This window comes from Lutjanus erythropterus, chromosome 7 (genome assembly GCF_056507025.1).
Source record: "Lutjanus erythropterus isolate fLutEry1 chromosome 7, fLutEry1.hap2, whole genome shotgun sequence".
Lineage (NCBI taxonomy): Eukaryota > Metazoa > Chordata > Actinopteri > Lutjaniformes > Lutjanidae > Lutjanus > Lutjanus erythropterus.
The window spans coordinates 40,884,323-40,903,733 of NC_139323.1; the positions used below are offsets into that span (position 1 = coordinate 40,884,323).

The 19,411-nt window shown below is 37.9% G+C and overlaps 1 protein-coding gene across 1 annotated transcript in view; it reads left to right on the top strand.

The window, feature by feature from the left end:
- The window catches only part of dennd1b (DENN/MADD domain containing 1B), a 156,380-nt gene that overhangs the window by 120,774 nt on the left and 16,195 nt on the right, over positions 1-19,411 (top strand). The window contains exons 16-20 of the mRNA XM_084723793.1: positions 9,228-9,318; positions 11,431-11,471; positions 14,083-14,118; positions 14,620-14,676; positions 17,805-17,894. Coding sequence (XP_084579919.1) covers positions 9,228-9,318; positions 11,431-11,471; positions 14,083-14,118; positions 14,620-14,676; positions 17,805-17,894 — 315 coding nt within the window. The remainder of the gene's footprint in view (positions 1-9,227; positions 9,319-11,430; positions 11,472-14,082; positions 14,119-14,619; positions 14,677-17,804; positions 17,895-19,411) is intronic.

Here is a 19,411-nt window from a genome sequence, read left to right on the forward strand (position 1 = left end):
ATTTATTTTAATGTGGTTAAGCAAGCGTCTCCATATCGATTAAATTATTTAATTTCAGTTTAGTTTTAAATTGTGCTCCTGCTTCATTTTAAATCTGGGCTAGTTTAGCTAAACTCGGATTAGAACTACTCTTGGATTGAATTAATCTTTGTTGGTCCACTTCAGTCTAAAAGCAAAAACTGTGTTCTGAATTTTAATCTGGTCCTCGGAAAATGAATGTCCAGCACTGGTAGATACAGTATCATCAACTCCATTGTGCTCGTGTGTGTGTGTGTGTGTGTGTGTGTGTGTGTGTGTGTGTGTGTGTTTGTGTTTGTGTCTGAGTGTGTGAGCAGGTATCCTTTATTCATGTGTGGTTACAAGAGTTTCCCTTAAAATCACTCATGTATACTTAATATGTTTTTCCCCTCAAATCCCTTCAGCAATACTAAACTTAGCCGAGTGCACAGACACCTCTGGCTCTGAAGAAAATTTCCTCTCACCCCTTGAATTTTTCTTTGCGCTCTCTGACCCGTGATAATAGTGTGATTTACCCCCGAGAGTTGCAGCACAGCGGCCCTCAATCAGCCTTTTGTTTCTCTGGACACTCTGCCCCGTCTATAATTTTCCCAGGCAGAGGAGATAGTGAGCAGCAGTTCAAAGCCTCCTCCCGGCTGGCTCCTGCCTCAGCGGTAGCATTGGGAAACAGGCCCTTATCTTCCTCCTCCTCCTCCTCCTCCTCCTCCTCCTCTCCAGGACGGGGGATGGGGTGAGCTTATCTCCTCCACTCCTCTTTCGACTAAAGTGAGAGAGGCCAGCGGTCCGCCCGAGCTCTGCTCTGGCCATGACCCACATCCGCTTGCAAACAACACTCGGCTTGCATGGCCACACACACACACACATTAATTTTTATATGCATAAATACACAATGGAATTTTTTCCAGTAGGTCTGCTGCTTGTTTTTGCTGTTGTTTTCACATAAACTTATTATAATTCAAGCTTTTTGACCTCTTGCATCTATAATCCAATATATATTGTCTTTATTGTCAATATATTGCACTTTATTTATAGGCCTGTAAGGAGGAGGACTGCTGCCTTATTAGTTTTCTCACTAATTAAAAAACATAAATAGCATTTGGCCGCATACAGTGAGTAATTAACTTTGGCTGCAGTGTATTTGTCATATGCGGAAATGGATTAAAATCCACAAATGTTGCATTGCTGATATTAAGTGTTGTAACTAACAGTTATTTTCAATGTTGATCAATGTGTCAGGTCTTGTCTTGATTAATTGATTAACTGATTAGTTGTTTGATTTATAAAATGTCAGAAAATGGTCAGAAAAAGCCCAAGACAACATCCACAAACATCTTGTTTTGTCCAACAACCCAAAGTTTGCTGAGGAGTAAAGAAACAAATGGAAAATAGAATAGAAATATTTACATTTAAAGGGACATTTCACCCCAAAGGCAGAACTCCCAGTCTGCAGTGCTGCCTGTCTGTCAAGATTTTTCTGGTGTAAGTTTTTGGAGATTCAGCTTGTGGTGCTCAAAGCACCAAAAAAATACATTTGAAAAATTCAACACTAGTGTCTCCTTATGACCCAGTTACTTGAGATAATCCACAGACCTTGTTGTTGTTGTGAGCAGTTTCATGTAGGGACTACTTTCTGTCAGGAAGAAAAGAAAGTAGTTCTGGTAGATTCTCCTGCAGAAAGAAAATAGTTCCTACATGAAACTGCTCACAACAACAACAAGGTCTGTGGATTATCTCGAGTGACCAGGTCATGATTTTTTGAAAAGAGACACTGATTTTGAATTTTCTCAAAATGACATCTCTATGATCGATGTCTCCAAAACTCTGCAACTCACAACAAAACATAAATGCATAAATAGAATAGAATAGAAACATGCATTTTTCATTTTGGGGTCAACTGTCCCTTTAAAAAGTTTGACCTTCTTATATATGTACTTTCAGAATATTTTGGATTTTCAAAATAGTTAATGACTGATTTAATAGCTGACAACTAGTAGATTAGTTATTGCAGCTGTACTGATTTTACAGTAGGCGCAGGGATTATTAACCATTTACAGTAGATTTTTTTAAAAAGTTGTTATTTAGCTAATTATTCTGCTTGTTTGTTTTCCCTGTTCTCCAACTAAAGTAAACAGGTTGTGCCTTATTTCCCCGTGGGATTGTTGTCAGGGGGTAACACACAGGGCAGCACACAGTTGCTAGTGTAAACAAACAGGTGGGATTGTTTCAATTATCAAGCAGCCAATCATTAGTGCTCGACTAGACTACATCATTTAGTCACTCGCACACAGGAGTGCAGGATTTGTCACTGCCACGTGTGCATCAACAGTACAAGGTCAAACTTGAGCCAAACTCAAACCACATTTCTGGAATTGCTTGACCACAGCACACACACACACACACACACACACACACACACACACACACGTGGCAAAGCACACACGCATAATGCCGAGGTGTTACCTGAGATGGAGGTGTCGCCATCTCAGCAGGAAATTGCTTTTCTACAGGTGATGTTGATTTCGTTCCTTGTAAAGCAGCACTTTAGCTTCATAATCAGCCACAAGTAATTCCAGTTTTATAGGGAACAGGATGGAGTTGTTCATGCAAATTCAGGAAAACATTATTAATACTCTGGGAGCTGAATGGCCTCGTAGACAGAGAGACTATTGTGTGCTGACATGACATTATAAACCATCAATCACTTTCAATACCCCTACTGCAATGTGTTATTGTTAGGAATTACTTAATATAAGTTGTTTCAGAAAGGAACACTTCACCCCCAAATCAAAAATACACATTTTTCCTCTTACCTGTAGAGCTATTCATTCATTTTTTTTATTTACCCATTTTATCCTTTCTTTAGCCAAGGAAAACTTTGAGATCAAAGTCTCATTTTCAGTGGTGTCCTGGTTACATGCAGTTCATTTAAAATCATAAAATAATAGTAATATTACAAAAATAAAATAAAAATGTCAACCATCAACTTGCCACCATCAACCATCATAACAGTTATAAAACAAAGTTTGGTAGAGGCAGCGTCTGTGCAGATAGTGTCACCGTAGACGAGTTCAGGCAGGAACGGAAGTTGAACAAGCTGCTTTTCTAATTTCGCTGACTTAACTTTTTAGCTAGCTCATTAGCATGTCGAATGAGGGACAGTTCTTCATCAGTTAATGCCCTGAGGTACGTGAATCAGTTTCCCTGCAGGAAACCAGCTACACTGTTTGAGTGTGAGTTCCTGAGTTTTGGAAACGCCAGCGATGGAGATGTCTCGTATATAATTAAAGCAGGTGGCAACTTTTTTCTCTCTACACAAACCAACCACACCTCGCTGCAAACGGCAGCGTGCATCTGCTCATGGACGAGAGGTTACAGCTCAGCAGATGTTTACATCCTGTACTGTAGAAATAAAAATAGTTCCTCCATGAAGCTGCTCACCGCAGGGTTTACAGCTAATATCTCCAAAATTTGGCAACTCACACAAAAAAAATCTAGGCCAGAGGAGAAATGTGTACTGTACCTTTAAAATATTCTTTTCTAATCCACACAGATATAAAGGTGTTGAGTGTATTATAGCCTGAGTCAACCTTAAAATGAATACACACACACACACACCTCTTAAAACTGTCACAGTTTCCACCTCCTGACTCTCTTCTGGTTCGTTCCTGGATGTTGTCCTCTCTGCTCGGTCCTCCAGCCCATCCTGTGTTCAGAACAGAACAAGTGGGAGAAGTCTTCCAAAAGAATGCGGGGGAAAGCCTGTCGACATTAAACTGCTTCCTATCAACCATCCTCAGCTCCTACACACTCTGCACCCACACACACACACACACACACACTGTCATGTGTGTGTGTGTATTGTGCTAACAGAGACTGATTCAATGAAGTCTCGTTCTCTTATTGACCAAACTAAGACATACACCGTTTTATTGAGTCTGCAGGGGGACGTGTGCTCTGATGATTTACTGCCAGTAACCTTTGTAGACAATGTGCGTCTCATCAATCAATGATCATCCGTCATTCTCGGTGCAGATGAATTCAATAGCTGCCCCGTTTTTTTGAAAGGGGGAATGTGTGGCCTTGCAAAACCGAATTATTTAATTTCAAATATCACTGTGGTTGCTGCGTCCACTCCACTTAGTCCATGAGACTCAATATTGCAAGAGTCACAGTAAGCTGGAAAATTGAATTTTACTATAACCAACAGGAATAATGGATAAAACTAGTTGACAGTTCTATGGCCAAAAGTGTAACGAAATGTGAAGTGCTTTAAGATAGTGCTTTATTTTGAAGAGTTAATTCAAGATTGTTCCAACTTGTTTCTAAAGATTAAAAAATCTGTGTTTTTTTTTTACAGTAGTTTGGCTCTTTGGAGCTTATTTAAAGTCTTATGATTTATGGATATCAAAGCTTAAAAAGAAGTTTGATTGACATTTGTCACAGCCTGTCAGCAGAGATAATGGTTGTCACTCTACATTATCGATTAATCTGCTGATTATTTGGACAGTAATTGATTAATCATTTAATCTATAAAATGTAAAAAAAGTTGTGAAAAATGATCATCATAATTTCCCAGACCCCAAAGTGATTCTTCAGTCTTCAGATTCCTTGTTTTGTCCAACCAACAGTCTCAAACCCAAAGACTCTTCACGTACTGTTTTAAATGACAAAGAAAAGCAGAAGATTCTCACACGTAAGAAGCTGGAAACATTTAACATTTTAGCTTAAAAAAATGAATGAACACTTAACTGATCATCAAAAGCAGTTGGCAAGTGATTTTCTTTCCATCAGCTAATCAGTTAAAGCTGGAATATGTAACATTTCTACATTAAAATGTCTAAAAACGCTGGGCATATGTTTTTTCAACATATATTTTGATGGGTTGTATATTTACATCGTCTCAAATATTCAAATGCAGGGAAATGCATAATTTATTCAAGGTGATGATACATTTTCTACTTGCCATTGCTAGCTAGTTGCTAGTTATTTTAACTTACAGGAAATCACAGGATACACTGGAGAGTACACATCAGTACCTCGAGTGAGGAAGGAAGTCAGTGCACGTGACCAAATCTAACATGAATAAAACTTTGGTGGTTGTTTAAAAGTGAAGATAACAGCATCATCAATCTATGTCTTTTGTTATTGATTTAATGTGAGAGAGACCCCTGGTGGCAGAATCGACATATTGTGCCTCTAATTGACTAATCGTTGCAGATGTATTTGCCACTTGCTCTCCTTCCTTTCGGCTCATTTTGGATTTCCATGCTCTTGCAGCTACCAAAGATGGCTGTGAGTTTTAAAATCCAACTGCCAGAACTCCCCCTCAGAAACCTTTGAGTGACGTGATTTCCGTTATTTCACTGAGTATCTACACTTTATGGGCTAAAATTCCACAAATGAGTCCCAGGTTGCAAAAAAAAAATTACATTTCCTTTAGGCTTTCCATGTATATATCTCTGTAAATGAACCCCTGTAGAGTCTTAATCCTGATTTCTGGCTCCACAATACCAGAGTTTAAATAAATCTAGACCACTGTGACCGACCCATGAGTGAGTCAGTGTGCTGCTGGTAGCCAGATGGAAAAACTCTCCACTGTCTGCAACTAAAACATCAACAGGAAACAAGATGACATGTAGACATGAAGACATGGAGCAGGATTCACGTCCAAGTGTGGACCTCTGTGTGCCTGGATCTGTTCTGTGGTTTTTGGCTTGACTTTAATGACACCTAAAGTTTTGGTTGAATTTGTTTAGGACAAGTCCAAAACTATTTAAGCAAAATAATTGGAATTTTAATGTAGTAAATCTGTTCTTCATATGCATATATTTAAACTGGATTGCACTGACACAGATTGATTTAATCTAAGATTAGTTTTAAGAGTTAATTAAAACTAGTTTTAAAATGAGAAAATCCGTGTTTAAAATTAATCAGAGTTCTAGCTTTGGTTAATCTGAGTGATTTAAACTGAAATTACAGAGATTTTAATCAGTATGGAGGTGCTTGCTTACAAAATTTAAAATAAATAAACAAAAGATAGTAAGTCGGCACCTAGTAAGCATAAAAGAGGAGGAAATTAACTTTAGGCTTCCCTGTATTCAGTAACAAAATGTGAAATTGTTCGCTGGCTAAAGACTAAAGGGGAAAATAGTTATGCTGTTTGCTAGCTAGCTATAAAGTTCAAAAAAGTTACATTGTCTGCTAACTAGCAAAACAGTATATTATATATATATTATATTGTTTGCTAAGTAGCTAAAACGTCATTTAGCACAGTTAGCCCATTCACGATGGCTCGGAAGAGAAGCTCTAATTTCTCCTTCCTGTCAACTGAATTATCAACTGGAGTGAAATAAATAAAACTTAATTGGATTGACTTTGTTCCTTTACTTTCTTCAAGGATTAATTTCAAAGACTGAAAAAAATAATCCTCCTCAAGTTTAAAGTTAATACTGGGTCACATTTTAACACTGAGTGTAAAGTTATGGTGCAACAGAATTAAATTTAATCTCCGTTTAGAGTAAAAACTAAACTGAGGTTTAAAGAGAGGTTCAAATTGAACCTTTTTTCTGTTTTAAGTAGTTTAAAAGTTTAGTGCAACATAATTTCAAGTTAAAGCATGATTTACTCAGTTTTAAAGGTTAATTTTTGTTTGTATGAAGCCGGTCCTGATTTGGTCGTAACCTTCTTTGAGGGAGTCACTTTTTTCTCTATTTTTTGTTGTTTTGTTCTCAAAACAAAGAAAATGAGCCCTTGTGTTGTGTTTGTGTGTTTGTGTATGTGCACTCTTGCTTGCACGTGTGCACGTGTTTTTATAAGTGCTGGTTTGCGTGTGTGTGTGTGTGTGTGTGTGTGTGTGTGTGTGTGTGTTTGGTGATCACAGTCTGCCATTGTTGAGTAATGTCTAATTAAGGCCCACAGTGAGGCAGGTAATCTGGCCGTGTGTGTGGAGGGAGACGGGGGAGGGAGATGGGAGGGTGCTGGGGGGATAAGTGGAGGCTTTGGCTAGGTGATGATTTGGGTTGATTATGTGCACTAATTGGGCCAGCCGAGTAGCGGAGCAGTGGTTGGAACCTGCAGTCTCACCTCTCATTAAAATGATCTAATGATGAGTTTCCAGCTCTTCTGACCAGAGGAGCGGGTGGCCGTGTCGGTCGCTAGTTAGCAGGCTGTCCCCGAGGACACGCACCCTAAAACAACCTACACTGTTGTAACACTTTGGACACACTTGCAGAGGTGGGAGTGGGTTTGCCACAGTTAGGAAATTATCTGACAATATGTTGTTGTCAAGTATTTGTATGAAAAAAAGAACAGTGTACCATTTGTTGTTTTTGTTAAAAATACAAAAGAGCGCTTGAAAGGTAGGAGGTGTTGATTGTTAATTAATGCAATCATCAGTCAAAGTGAATTTAGCTTTAAATCCAAATAATCCTAATTATGTTGAATGACACCATTACTGATTATTGGCTGCTTTTCCCTCCCACCTTTACACAAATAAACATGAAGAGGTTACAAAACTGAATTTAGTTTAAGTTTGAACACAAAGATTTAGGGAAACGAAGCACACAAACTAATAGAAAGTAAGTTTTTTCAGGACCTTAGCAAACCTTTGCCCCGTATCTTGAATATGAAAGAAAAGTAGTGTTTTGCAGCTGCTTGTTTTTTTGTTTTTTAACACTAAAAACTTGCCAAAACTTTCACTGCAGACGATTATTTCCATGCAGAGATTTGCTAACATTACAAGTGATTGGACAGGAACTTCGGGGTCAGTGTGGTTGGATTTAGCTAATAGAAAACATCCCACCATGTGTGTGACTGACTGATCTACATTCACATCAAATTTTCTTCATGTTCAATATTTGGAAAGATACAAAAGCTATAATATAACATCAGTGCCTCCTGAGCTCTTATAATGGGCCAAAAATGACAAGAAATGTGTTTCAAACTGTTGTTGACATCATCGTGTTTTTTTCCTCTTCTTCTTTTTTATTTGGTTATAGTCTATAAAAAATTCACAAGATATTTCTCACATCTTCATGTCCAAGGAATGCTGTTGTTTTTATAGTGTTTTAATCACAAATGCTGAGATATGTGTGATTACTTGTCTCGCTTTAGTGAATCCAAGTTTAGTGATGTAAACCAAAATTAAGAGTTAATGGAGATGTTTGCTTTCCCAAATTAAAATATGTCAATAAATAAAAAAAAATTTGAGTGCTGTTGAACCTAGTAAGAAGAACAAAATATTACATTAACAAAACATTGCATCATGTGCTAGTTAGCTAGAAAATTAGAAAACATTGCATCGTGTGTTAGCTAGCTAAAAAGTTAAATCAAAGCATTGTAGCTACAAGGTTAACTAAATGTTATATTGTTTGCTAGTTAGCTAAAAAATTAGTTAGCCTAGTTAGCTTACTTGGCTCAGCAGAGAAGCTCATATTTCTCTTCCTTTTAGAAAAAACTTGATAGTTGAATTATCAACTGGAGTGAAAGAATCTTCCTTAAGTTTAAAGTTGATACTGAATCACATTTTAATTTGGAGTATAAAGTTTTGGTGCAACAGAATTAAATTTAAAATTAATTAAACTTAATCTTCTTCAATCTTAAGATAGTTTAAAAGTTTGGTGCAAAATAACTTAAAAGTTAAGCCGTGATTTATTCGGCTTTAAATGAATCCTGTTTGGTGCAAACCAGTCATAGTGCGCAAAATTTAGTTCTTTCCTTTCCTTCCTCTCTCACTCCTGTTTTTATTTGATTGTAACTTGAAAAAAGTCACGAGATGTTTCTCATGCTTTAATGTTTAAAGAGTGTTTTCACAAATGTTGAGATGCGTGTGTGATACTTATACTTGGGTAATATATTTATGTGGCTTTGCGACTGCTCATGAAATGTGTAGCTGTCTTGGCTATTAGCTCCATGTTTATGAGATGGAGTTTTATGCGCTCCACGTTACAAAGGGAGGAAATGAAACTTCCTCATGTCTCAGACAGTGTGCAGCATGTCGTCTGCTGCCCTAATCCCTCACCTGCTCCACATTACCAAATCCCTATTACCTGCAACCCACCTAATCTTGGGATGTAGTTTCTGTCAGGTAGGATTAATAACACCCCACTGTGGCCTGAGTGTTTGAATCTGTGGGTGTGTGTATGTGTATCTGTTTAACACACACCCCCTCCTCCTTTCTTTAATAAGCACATTGTAATTTATGGTTGCAGTTCATCGACGGACGGCTGGCCAAATTGAACGCAGGCCGCGGCTTCTCCGACGTGTTTGAAGAAGAGATCACAGAGGGGGGCTTCTGTGGAAGTGAGTAGTGCTGCTGGACCTGTCTATCAATTAGTCACATTACATTTATTTCCCATATTTCATGCAGTAGGCAGTGGTTAGAGTGCTTTAAGATGTAAAAAACTAGAAGAAAGTTATGAAAAATACAAGAAAAAACACTAAGAGCCTTTCTCTGTCCAGACAAAATCTAAAACAGTGACATGTAAAAAGTCTCCATGTGCACAAATTTGTGCAAAAGTCCAAATATTTTCTGTGCAGATTTGCACCCAGTTTGCTTTTTTGCATTCAGTTTGATAGTCTGCAGCTCCAACACCTCAGCAAAGACTGATACCAGCTGACATCACAAAAATGATTCTTAAATTGATCAAATGATTTAAATTATTCAATATACTGTAACATTCTATTATATGTTTAATTATATGTTAAATTTCTGGTCCTTATTGTTCAAGTTTTAAAAGCTGCTGTGAAATTTCTCCTGAACACATAAAACCCTTTAATGCACTAATGAACTGAACTGTCTTTGGAAGAACTGAATTTTATTGATTAAAAATTACAACATTATGCTTTGAATTACGCCTTGAAGTGACTCTTAGCCCTTTTTTAGATCTGTAAAAAAGACAAACAAAACAAAACAAAATCATCAATTCGACGTGAATCGTTTGTTGTAAAACTCTTCACTGGCACTGATACAGATGTTACTTGTAAATCTGATTGAATGTGGCAAAAGAGGATTGACAGAAGATTTACCCTAATAATGTTTTGGCAGGATTGAGTGTTATTACATGTGAATACTGTGTGTAAATCCCACAGGAGCGCTCAGACAAATTAAATCGTTTTGATCGCAACACTTTTCAAGTTTGAGTCACATTTTCAGGATCAGAAAAGAGAAAGAAATGTCATCCAGATGTAGCAGCTAAATATCCATCAGCGTATCAGTTCTGATCTCGACCCAAACCCACACTGTCATCTGTAATTCTGTTCTGTTCTGAGCCAAGTCTTAGTTTAATGTGTCACAGTGTGATAAAACACAGTTACCTTCAGGTTTGAGTCGGATTGACGGGACAAGAGAAAAGAAATGTCATCCAGATGTTGCAGTTAAATCTCCATCATATAATCAGACTCATCAGTTCTGATCCTGAAACCCAAACTGTCATCTGTAATTCTGCTCTTTAAATATTTGAGAGTGTAACATGACATTCCTCGCAAATCCATCATATCCACTTCGTCATGCTAATTTTACTTTCAACAGGAAATAAATAAGTCAATATTTTACTTAATTATTGTTGATTTTTTGACAAGAGGGAGACAAGAAGAAAGTAAATAAGACTAAGATTTAAGATTAAGCTGAGCTTCTGTTATGCAGTTAAAAACTAATCTAAGTTTAGTAAATCCAAGTTTAGTGATGTAAACTGATTGATTAACTGTTTAATCAATACAGAGATTCTTTCTTTCCCAAATTAGAATAAACCAGTCAATAAAAATAAATAAAGTGCTGTCGGGATTGACAAAGTGTAGAAGAGCGGTGAAAACCATAATCTTAAAGCTGCTCTGTATTTCTTAATGAAACATTACTTTGTCTAGTTAGATAAAAAGTTTAAAACTAAAAACAATATATTGTTTGCTCGCTGCCTTGTTAGATTTGTTATCAGCGGGAGTGAAGGGCAGAAGAGGTGCATCAAAAAACACTGGGTTTAATTTTTTACTTAACTTTCTTTGAGGAATTTGATTATTTTGCTCAATCCAGCTCAAAAAGGCAGCTGTTTAAAAAACAGACTTAAATTTAATCTAAGCTTAGAGTAAAAACTAAACTGAGGTTTAAATGTAATCTTTCTTGATTTTAAGGTAGTTTTAAAGTTTGGTGCAACATAATTGAAAGTTAAGCCATGTTTTAAATGAGTCCTCGTTGGTTCAGCCCAACCATTGTGCACTAAATATATTTATATTTTACAGTTTTTTATTAACCACGTTACCTGACGCTGGTTTATTCTGTTCAATACATAAATGGTTTTGTCTACAGTTTAAAATGTGTCACAGTATAATATACATAGTTATCCTTGCTTTGCAATGTTAATACAGTTGTATTGAAGGCAAAATGATTAATTCATATTTCCTGTGTTTTCTGCGTCCCTCCAGGTAACTCAAGGTCTTACCAGCAGTGGATGCACACTGTAAAGGTATTCAGTCCTGCACATCAGACCTAAATGTTTTTATCTGTGCCTTTTTCTTACGTTTCACTCATTTTATTCCTGAGTTATATTTAATTGAAAGTGTGATTGACACGACTCAGTGTTTGAAGTCCTGCTGTTGCTTTTGGAATGAGGAGGGGGGCTGAATGTACAGATCCAGCGCGAGTGCAGTTTGGTGTGTGAAGCGGCGCGTGCAGCAGGACAGTGGAGACAGACAGGGAGGGAGACAGAAGTGATTTGACGTGACAAGACGTCCTCCGACATGACATGTTGATCTGGCAGCAAACACAGGCGTTACTCCGCTGAACCGACCCAAGAACATAGATCTCTCCCTCCTTCTTCATCTCCTGTCTCTTTTCCTCCTCTCCTTTTCTTCTACCATCTATCTCTCTTTATCTTCCTCTTCTCATCTCTGTCACAGCCCCCCACCCCCACCGCCTCCCTCCCTCTCACTGAGCATCTCTCCTCACCCTCCCTCTTTCTCCCCACGCCGTCAGCTAAGGCTGAATTAGTTCTCTAGAGTGCTCTTCAAAGGTTTGTTAAAGTTCACATTTCCTGACTGACAGGGATCTATAAGAGGGGCCTTCACCTCGGCCCCTCTCCTCCTCTCCCTCTGCCGACTTCTGAAACGCCGTCTGCCATTTACTCTGTTTAGCCGTTTAGCCGACGCTTTGTGCTTACACTAAAGACCAAACAGAGAAAGAGAGTGAGACGCAGCAACTCAGAGAGAGAGAGAACAGAAGACACGCACACACAGATATTTGGTGCCATAATGTCAGTCTGCAGAACTCAAAGTAGAAATCAATCACGCACAGTCCTCTGCAACGCTCTCAGGCTGCTTCTAAATAAAAACCTCCTGAATGCTGTGAATCATGCAGTTTATCATGGCTCAGCGATATGATGCTTCATCTTCTGTCACCTTACTTATACTGAAGTTGTATTTACCGTACTGTTTTTAGGGCTGCAACTATTGTCATTGTTGATTAATTGTTTTAGTACATAAAATATCAAAAAACAGTGAAAAACGCTCATCACACTTTCCAGAGCCCAACATGACGTCTTTAAATCACTTCTTCTGTCCAAAAACTGACAACTCTTTATTTACTCTCATAAATCACAAAGAAAATTATTTTTTTTTAAAGCTATAACATGTAACATTTCTGCATTAAAATGCCTGAAAATGTTAGACACTCCATAAATATTTTGTTGAGTTGTGGACTTGCATCACCCCAAATGTTTCCAACAACGGTCAAACCCAGAAAAATCCATAATTTGCTCAAGGTGATGCTGCGTTTCCTACTAGCCGCTAGCTGCTGTGACTTCTGGGAAAACATGGGATACGTTGGATACGTGAGGAAGGAAGTTGGCGAACGAGATTAAACGTAATGTGAATAAAACTGAACAATGTCAAAATAGTTATAAACTAATTTTCTTTCAGTCGACTAAATGTAGCAGCTGTATGTTATGTACAGCTGCAGAGGGAGTTTTCTTCATGTGATATTGAATATGAGTCCTGTGTGACCGCTGTGATATGGTCAGAATAATTATCACAACATTAATAAGGATTCTGTACATCACAGAATGAGAGAAGTGTGCAAAAATCACATATAAAATAATCAAACTGATTGATAAAGCAATGAATAATATTTTACAACGTGAGAAAAAACTCTTCAATCAACCAGTTTTTGTTTCTTTGAGTTGCTCTGAATCAGAAGATAGTCGATACGTAAACAGACAGACGTGATAGATAAGAGATATTATCGACTTTATTGATCTCACATTGGGAAATTCTTGTGTTACATCAGCAGGTAATCCAAACAGGAGCAGAGTAGACAGTAAATATACTTATCAAGACTAGAAAAGAGAAATTACACAAGTAACAATAAATTAAAATACCTCAATACAGAGAAGAAGAGAAAACCTTAGTCACACCTTATGAATAATAAGATATATGGCAATATAATACACATAATATTATACTTGAATAAACTACAAATATACAAACGTGGAATATAAACATTCTATATACATTAGACAAGTATGCAAAGTAGATTTTTTTATTAAAAATGCCATGAGGTGATTGCAGTCCTACCTGTGTTTGTGTGTGTGTGTGTGTGTGTGTGTGTGTGTGTGTGTGTGTGTGTGTGTGTGTGTGTGTGTGTGTGTGTGTGTGTGTGTGTGTGTGTGTGTGTGTGTGTGTGCATAGTATTTAAAGCAATAAAGCTACGAGGAACTTTAATACTTTGTTGATTTGACGCCCCTGTGGACAGAAGCGCACATAACTTCAAAAATAAAATGATCTAAATAAATTCTTTTTAGCCGACTAACATATTCCTGACTGTAACTTGTCTGGTAAAATGTAAACAGGTTTGTTTTATCTGACTTCAAGGTGACTCCGACCTGGTGGCAGCCATTAAGATTAACCATATAGAAACAGCCAATCTTCTCTCCGATGGTCTCATTAACTTCTGTAGGTCATACAGAAGCATCAGTAATAAACTGAGAGTTTTATAACCAGTCAATAAACTCTTTGTAGTAGCTTTAATATTACAAAATAATGTGCAGATCTGTCTGACTGATAATTTTCTGTGTGTTACAGAGAGGAGGAGCGCTGTTCAACACAGCTGTGACAAAGGTACGTCCTCCTGCAACCCTGCACTTTATCTTAATGTAGTGATTTCTTCAAAACATTAAACTTTAAAGTCCTGAAAATCCCACGGAAACAGACCTCAGGTGACAGTTTGCAGGTTATTTTGTGAAAATGAATCCGTCCGTGTGAACATACAGCAAATTCATTTAAAAGTGTGTCTGTTTGGGGATTTGACAGTGGAAGGAATGGGAGCATTGTTCGTGTTTGATGAGCGGTACCACGTCGTTATGTGCTGTACAATAGGTGGTCAGGGTGCCCTTTCATGTTTTCGCCTCCTGTTAGTGTGCGAGCCTCTCTTATCCAGCCTTTTGTCTGCGTGTTTTTGCCACAGGGATCAAAGCATTTCTTGATGTTACATGAAACCAGAACAGAATGTTAATGCAACATGTTTTGATTAGTAATCTGTGTGTGTGTGTGTGTGTGTGTGTGTGTGTGTGTGTGTGTGTGTGTGTGTGTGTGTGTGTGCGCGCTGTTTTTCCCTCCTAGGCCAAGAGTCATGCCAGGAGGGGCATCCGGGACATTAAGGGCAGACTCAAAGCGAGGGTGAGCAGCACGGACCTTCACGCCTCTCCGACACACACTCACAGTAGCATGCGTGCACACACTCGTACACATAATTCTGTTCAGAGACTCACAGATAGACACACGCCCCCCTCATAGAAACAGACAGGAAGGCTGCTTTACATGGGGAGTGTGATTCTGACGCAGCGGCCTTTAATGACTGTTGAAGCCTGCTTAGCGCTTTGTTCAGGGCTGTACATTTTTAACCAACGCCCCTCTGGCTATGGCCTGTCATGTCATCCGAGCCCCGGCCCCTCTTTCTCTTTTATTGTCTGCATATTTCATCAGTGAGCCTGTGATTTCCTCAAAGCTAATGTAACGAGGTGTATGTTTCCATAAGCCTGATGGATTTGATAAGGCAATAGCAGTTTGATCTGTCAGTGGGAAACTGAGGAGAGAGGGCACAGATGATGAACAAGACGAGAACGCAGTGTTCTGCCATGTGTATGCACACACACACACACACACACACACACACACACACACACACACACGGCAGAGGCAATAGAGGTGTTGAAATCTGTTTGATTTTGAAGTTAAACAGATTTCATGTGCATTCATAAATGATTTTACAAACACACAAATGATTTAATTCAAGTTTTTCAGAATTATTCTGCATCGTATTTATTTTGCTTGTAGCCACAAACAAGACCTCTGTGCTTCAGCGTGTTAAAACCGAACTCATCAGAGGTGTAACCCGGAAAATATAATTGTTGTAATCTGTTGGAGAACGAGGCTGGTGATATTCTGTGTGTCTGTTAGCGTCAAACAATCCCACTGAAAGACCAAAATCAAGAGAGAAGAAACAAGGAACATTTTTAGAGCAGCAGTTGGTTGCTCTTTTGTCACATTACACCTGGAAAAAATCCCAGACAGACTCATAAGAGGATGAATCTCTTTGTAAAATTATTTTGGTTGTGAGCAAGAAAGCCATCACATGGAAACCCAACATCTAAAATGCATTCTGTGAAGAACTGGACCTTTTCTTTATGACTGCAGCCTGAACAATGTATGAAATACTTGAAGAAATGGATTACATGCTCCATGGGTCCTAACCTACTGATGGGTAGCTGAAAAACCTGGTTTTGTGCTGATGTGTGGCCCATACAGAAGCTTGTTCTTTTCTTCTTTTCACCTGTAACCACCTCGAAAAAGACAATTCCAAAAAAAGACCAAAAGCAAAAGTGCGTTAGTTCTTCTCTCGGTGCTTTCCAACTTTCAGTGCCGTGTCCGTGGCTCTTAAATCCAGACACACTTCTTTAAAAATGGGTCATGAACAGGGCTGCAACTAACCATCGTTCTCCTAATCAATTAATCTGCTCAGATTTTTTCACGATTAATTATTCAGTCTATAAAATGTTAAGAATTCTCTTCGCTGTTTCCTAGAGCCCAAAGTGACGTCTTTAAATCGCTTCTATTGTCAATCCAGCAGTCCATCCTCACTGATTATCAAAACAGTTGCCAACTAATTTTCTTTCCATCGTCTAATCAATTAATCAACTACTTGTTGCAGTTCTGGTCACAAATATTTACTTTAATTTTTAAAAAACCTCAGTGATTTCTTAAAGCAATATGGTACTGTCACTCAAACACATGTAAATAATACATTTGTTAGGATCTATTTTTTAAGCTGTGGATTTTGAGTTTACAGTAACAGTTCGGTGTTTGTGCGACTGACTGTGACTCAGGTGAAACAAACCAGCGACGTGTCAGTTTAGGTCTCAAGTCGACTCTAGAGGTTCAGTAACTTCTAGTTAGTTTGTAATAACTCAGCTACTAAAATTTGTTGCATCACGATTACTTTGATCATAACCTAACTAGTCTGGATGTGAAGTCATACCTAAGGCCAGTCAGTGATCAAAGATAGTTTAATCGTCATGGTTACCATGCGCATTAGTTTTCCGGCTGGCCTGAGCCACTTGGCAATATGGTGATCTGGATCGATATTGAGATATCTCCATAAATTATGTCTCTGCTGGATTTCTGTATCGCAAAATGGCTGCTTGTGTAGCTTTATAACATAAAACAGAATCTGTGATGGTTTAAATGTTGAGTGTGTATGAACCAGTGAAAACAGTCTCAATAAAATACAATTATCTTTGTGGCGCAACCACATTTATTTTAGTGATGCTTAAATCACTACAAGAAATAATTTACATTATAAGGAGACTAAGTTTGAACTTCCACATGGCCGGTGCAACAGGCTGCAGCGCCTTCGTTCATCGTAATGAAAGATCGGGTCACCAAACGCTACGACGTGACTCACTGATGTGTTTTACAGTTTGAGTCTGTGACACAGATGAATAAGCTTTTATCAGAAAGGATTTAAATACACAATTCTTCTTGGTAGGATCAATTAATCATTTCATGGGATTTGTTGGCAGTAAGAAAAATACAGAACAGGGTGCCCAAACTTTTTTTTTTCCCTTTGGAGGACCAAAACTGAAACTTAATGGTCGGCCAGGGGCCAAAAGCAAACACTTACTGTGCTGTAGTAGTAAGAAACAAAATGCTACTGAGATCCCAAGTGTCACTCTGCCTGCCGTGCTCGGATTATTGATAATTAGAGATCCTACATATGTAAAGAAAAAATAAAATATCATTAACAGCGATTTACATGATGATCTGTTTGCTCGAAACATCTGGCGAGCTAAAATCAAACCCTCATATAGAATATCGGCAGACTGATCCCTCAACTTTAGAAATGTCACTGAGAGATCAGCTGATTTCTACATTTCAAGATACTGGGTTTGTATGCAGTCTTCTCTGCTCATGAACACTTGTAACCGTGGCTGTATTGTTTTTGTTTCTCATTTGTTTTGTTTTGTTTTTGCTGTAAAAAGGCATAAGTTGACATGCGCAGTACTTTTGTTCATGTGATCAAATGAAAACCCAGTAAATATTAAAGTTTTAAAGAAAACGTCACTGAGAAATAGCAACAAACTGGACAAAGAGCATCATTGCTTTAGTTCAGTGATCTGTTTCATTCTTTAATTTGACTGAAATGAGAGATAAATGCAGATAATTCTCCAGCTAGCACATATTTAAGTTTGTTTATTTAATTTATATCACAAATCATCTGAGATTTACATTCACTGTTTCTCTCTCAGGAAGAAGAAGAGGAGGGGATGACGGTCTGTGCAGGGTCTCCCACCAGCACCAAGAGCCTGTCTCCAAGGAGACTGCAGAAGATGAGACGGGTATGACACACACACACACACACACACACACACACACACACACACACACACACACACACACACACACACACACAGATGCACATCAGTAAATGAGTTAACTACATGTACACTGACTGATCTACCAGAGCTCAGCTTTCACTTGACCGTCATGGATGCAGTCTTCCACTTCACTTCTCTCTTCGTCCACTTTTTGTTCTCATTTCTTCCTCTCCTCTCCTCTTCATCCCCACATCTTTCTCTTTTTTATTCCCACCCCTTTTTGCCCCCCCCCTACTTTCCTCTCTCCTGTAAAGCTCTCGGAAGTGCGGTACTTTGTCAAGGTGCCAAATGTAATGATAAGCATTTTTTTCTTTCAACACACTCATGTTGTACGTTCAGTATTTTTCTCTGAACAGCACGGACAGTAGAAGCAACTCATCTGCTGGTCAGCATTTCCTCTGAAGAATTCGCTTGTGCACCATAAGTGGATTTTTTTTTTCTTTGTTGTGTGCAGAGCTGGCGTACAATGTGCAAGAGCACGCACACTCACAAAACACATATTCATCAATAAATTCATCAAGACAGACACGAGAAAAAATGTAAGACACTGTAGTGCAGTTTTAATGAAAATGTGCACATATATTTGTTGGTGTAGAAAGTTTAGTTTTATGTAATTAAAGTTGCACACATCTGTGAAGTATGGAGTCAGAAAATGGTGAAAAATGCAGATCCTTGTTGATGATGATGTCCTGAAGTGTCCTGTCTTGTTCACAACCCAAAGATATTCAGTTTACTGTCAGAGAGGAGGAAAGAAAGCAGAAAATATTCACATTTAAGAAGCTGAAATCAGAGAATTCTGACTTTTATTTCTTAAGAAATTACTCTAATTTATTAATTGATTATCAAAATGTAATCACTGATTAATAATCAATTGCAGGTCTTGTAGGAAGTTTAGTTTCATGTAATTACAGCAACACACATCTATACATTATGAAAGTTACTTCAGAGCTGCAGTGATTAATTGATTAATCCATTGATTGTCACTATTGAATTAATCAGCAACTATTTTGATAATTGATTAATTGGTTTAAATATTTTTAAGAAGACAAAGTCAGAATTCTTAAATATGAATATTTTCTGGTTTCTTTACTCCTCTATGACAGTAAACAGAATATCTGTGTGTTGTGGACAAAAGAAGACATTTGAGGACGTCATGTCAGGGTTCAGTGTTGGTGAAATCTACTTGCCCAAAGTCAAATTTTACTTGCCCCAGTGCAAATTGATTTATTTATTAGAGATTATCAAAAAAACAACAAAGACTGCAGTTAATTGTCGTACTAAATCTGGGCTGCAGTGTCATAAAATAGTGAAAAAAGTCCATCGCAGTTCATCAGACCCTAAGGTGATGTCTTTAAATGCATCATTTTGTTATTCTAAAATCCAAAGATATTTGGTTTAATATGATATTTAACAAACCAAAGCAGGAAATATTTTAGAGCTAAAAACAGCATTTTCTGACACTTTTTCATGAAAATTAA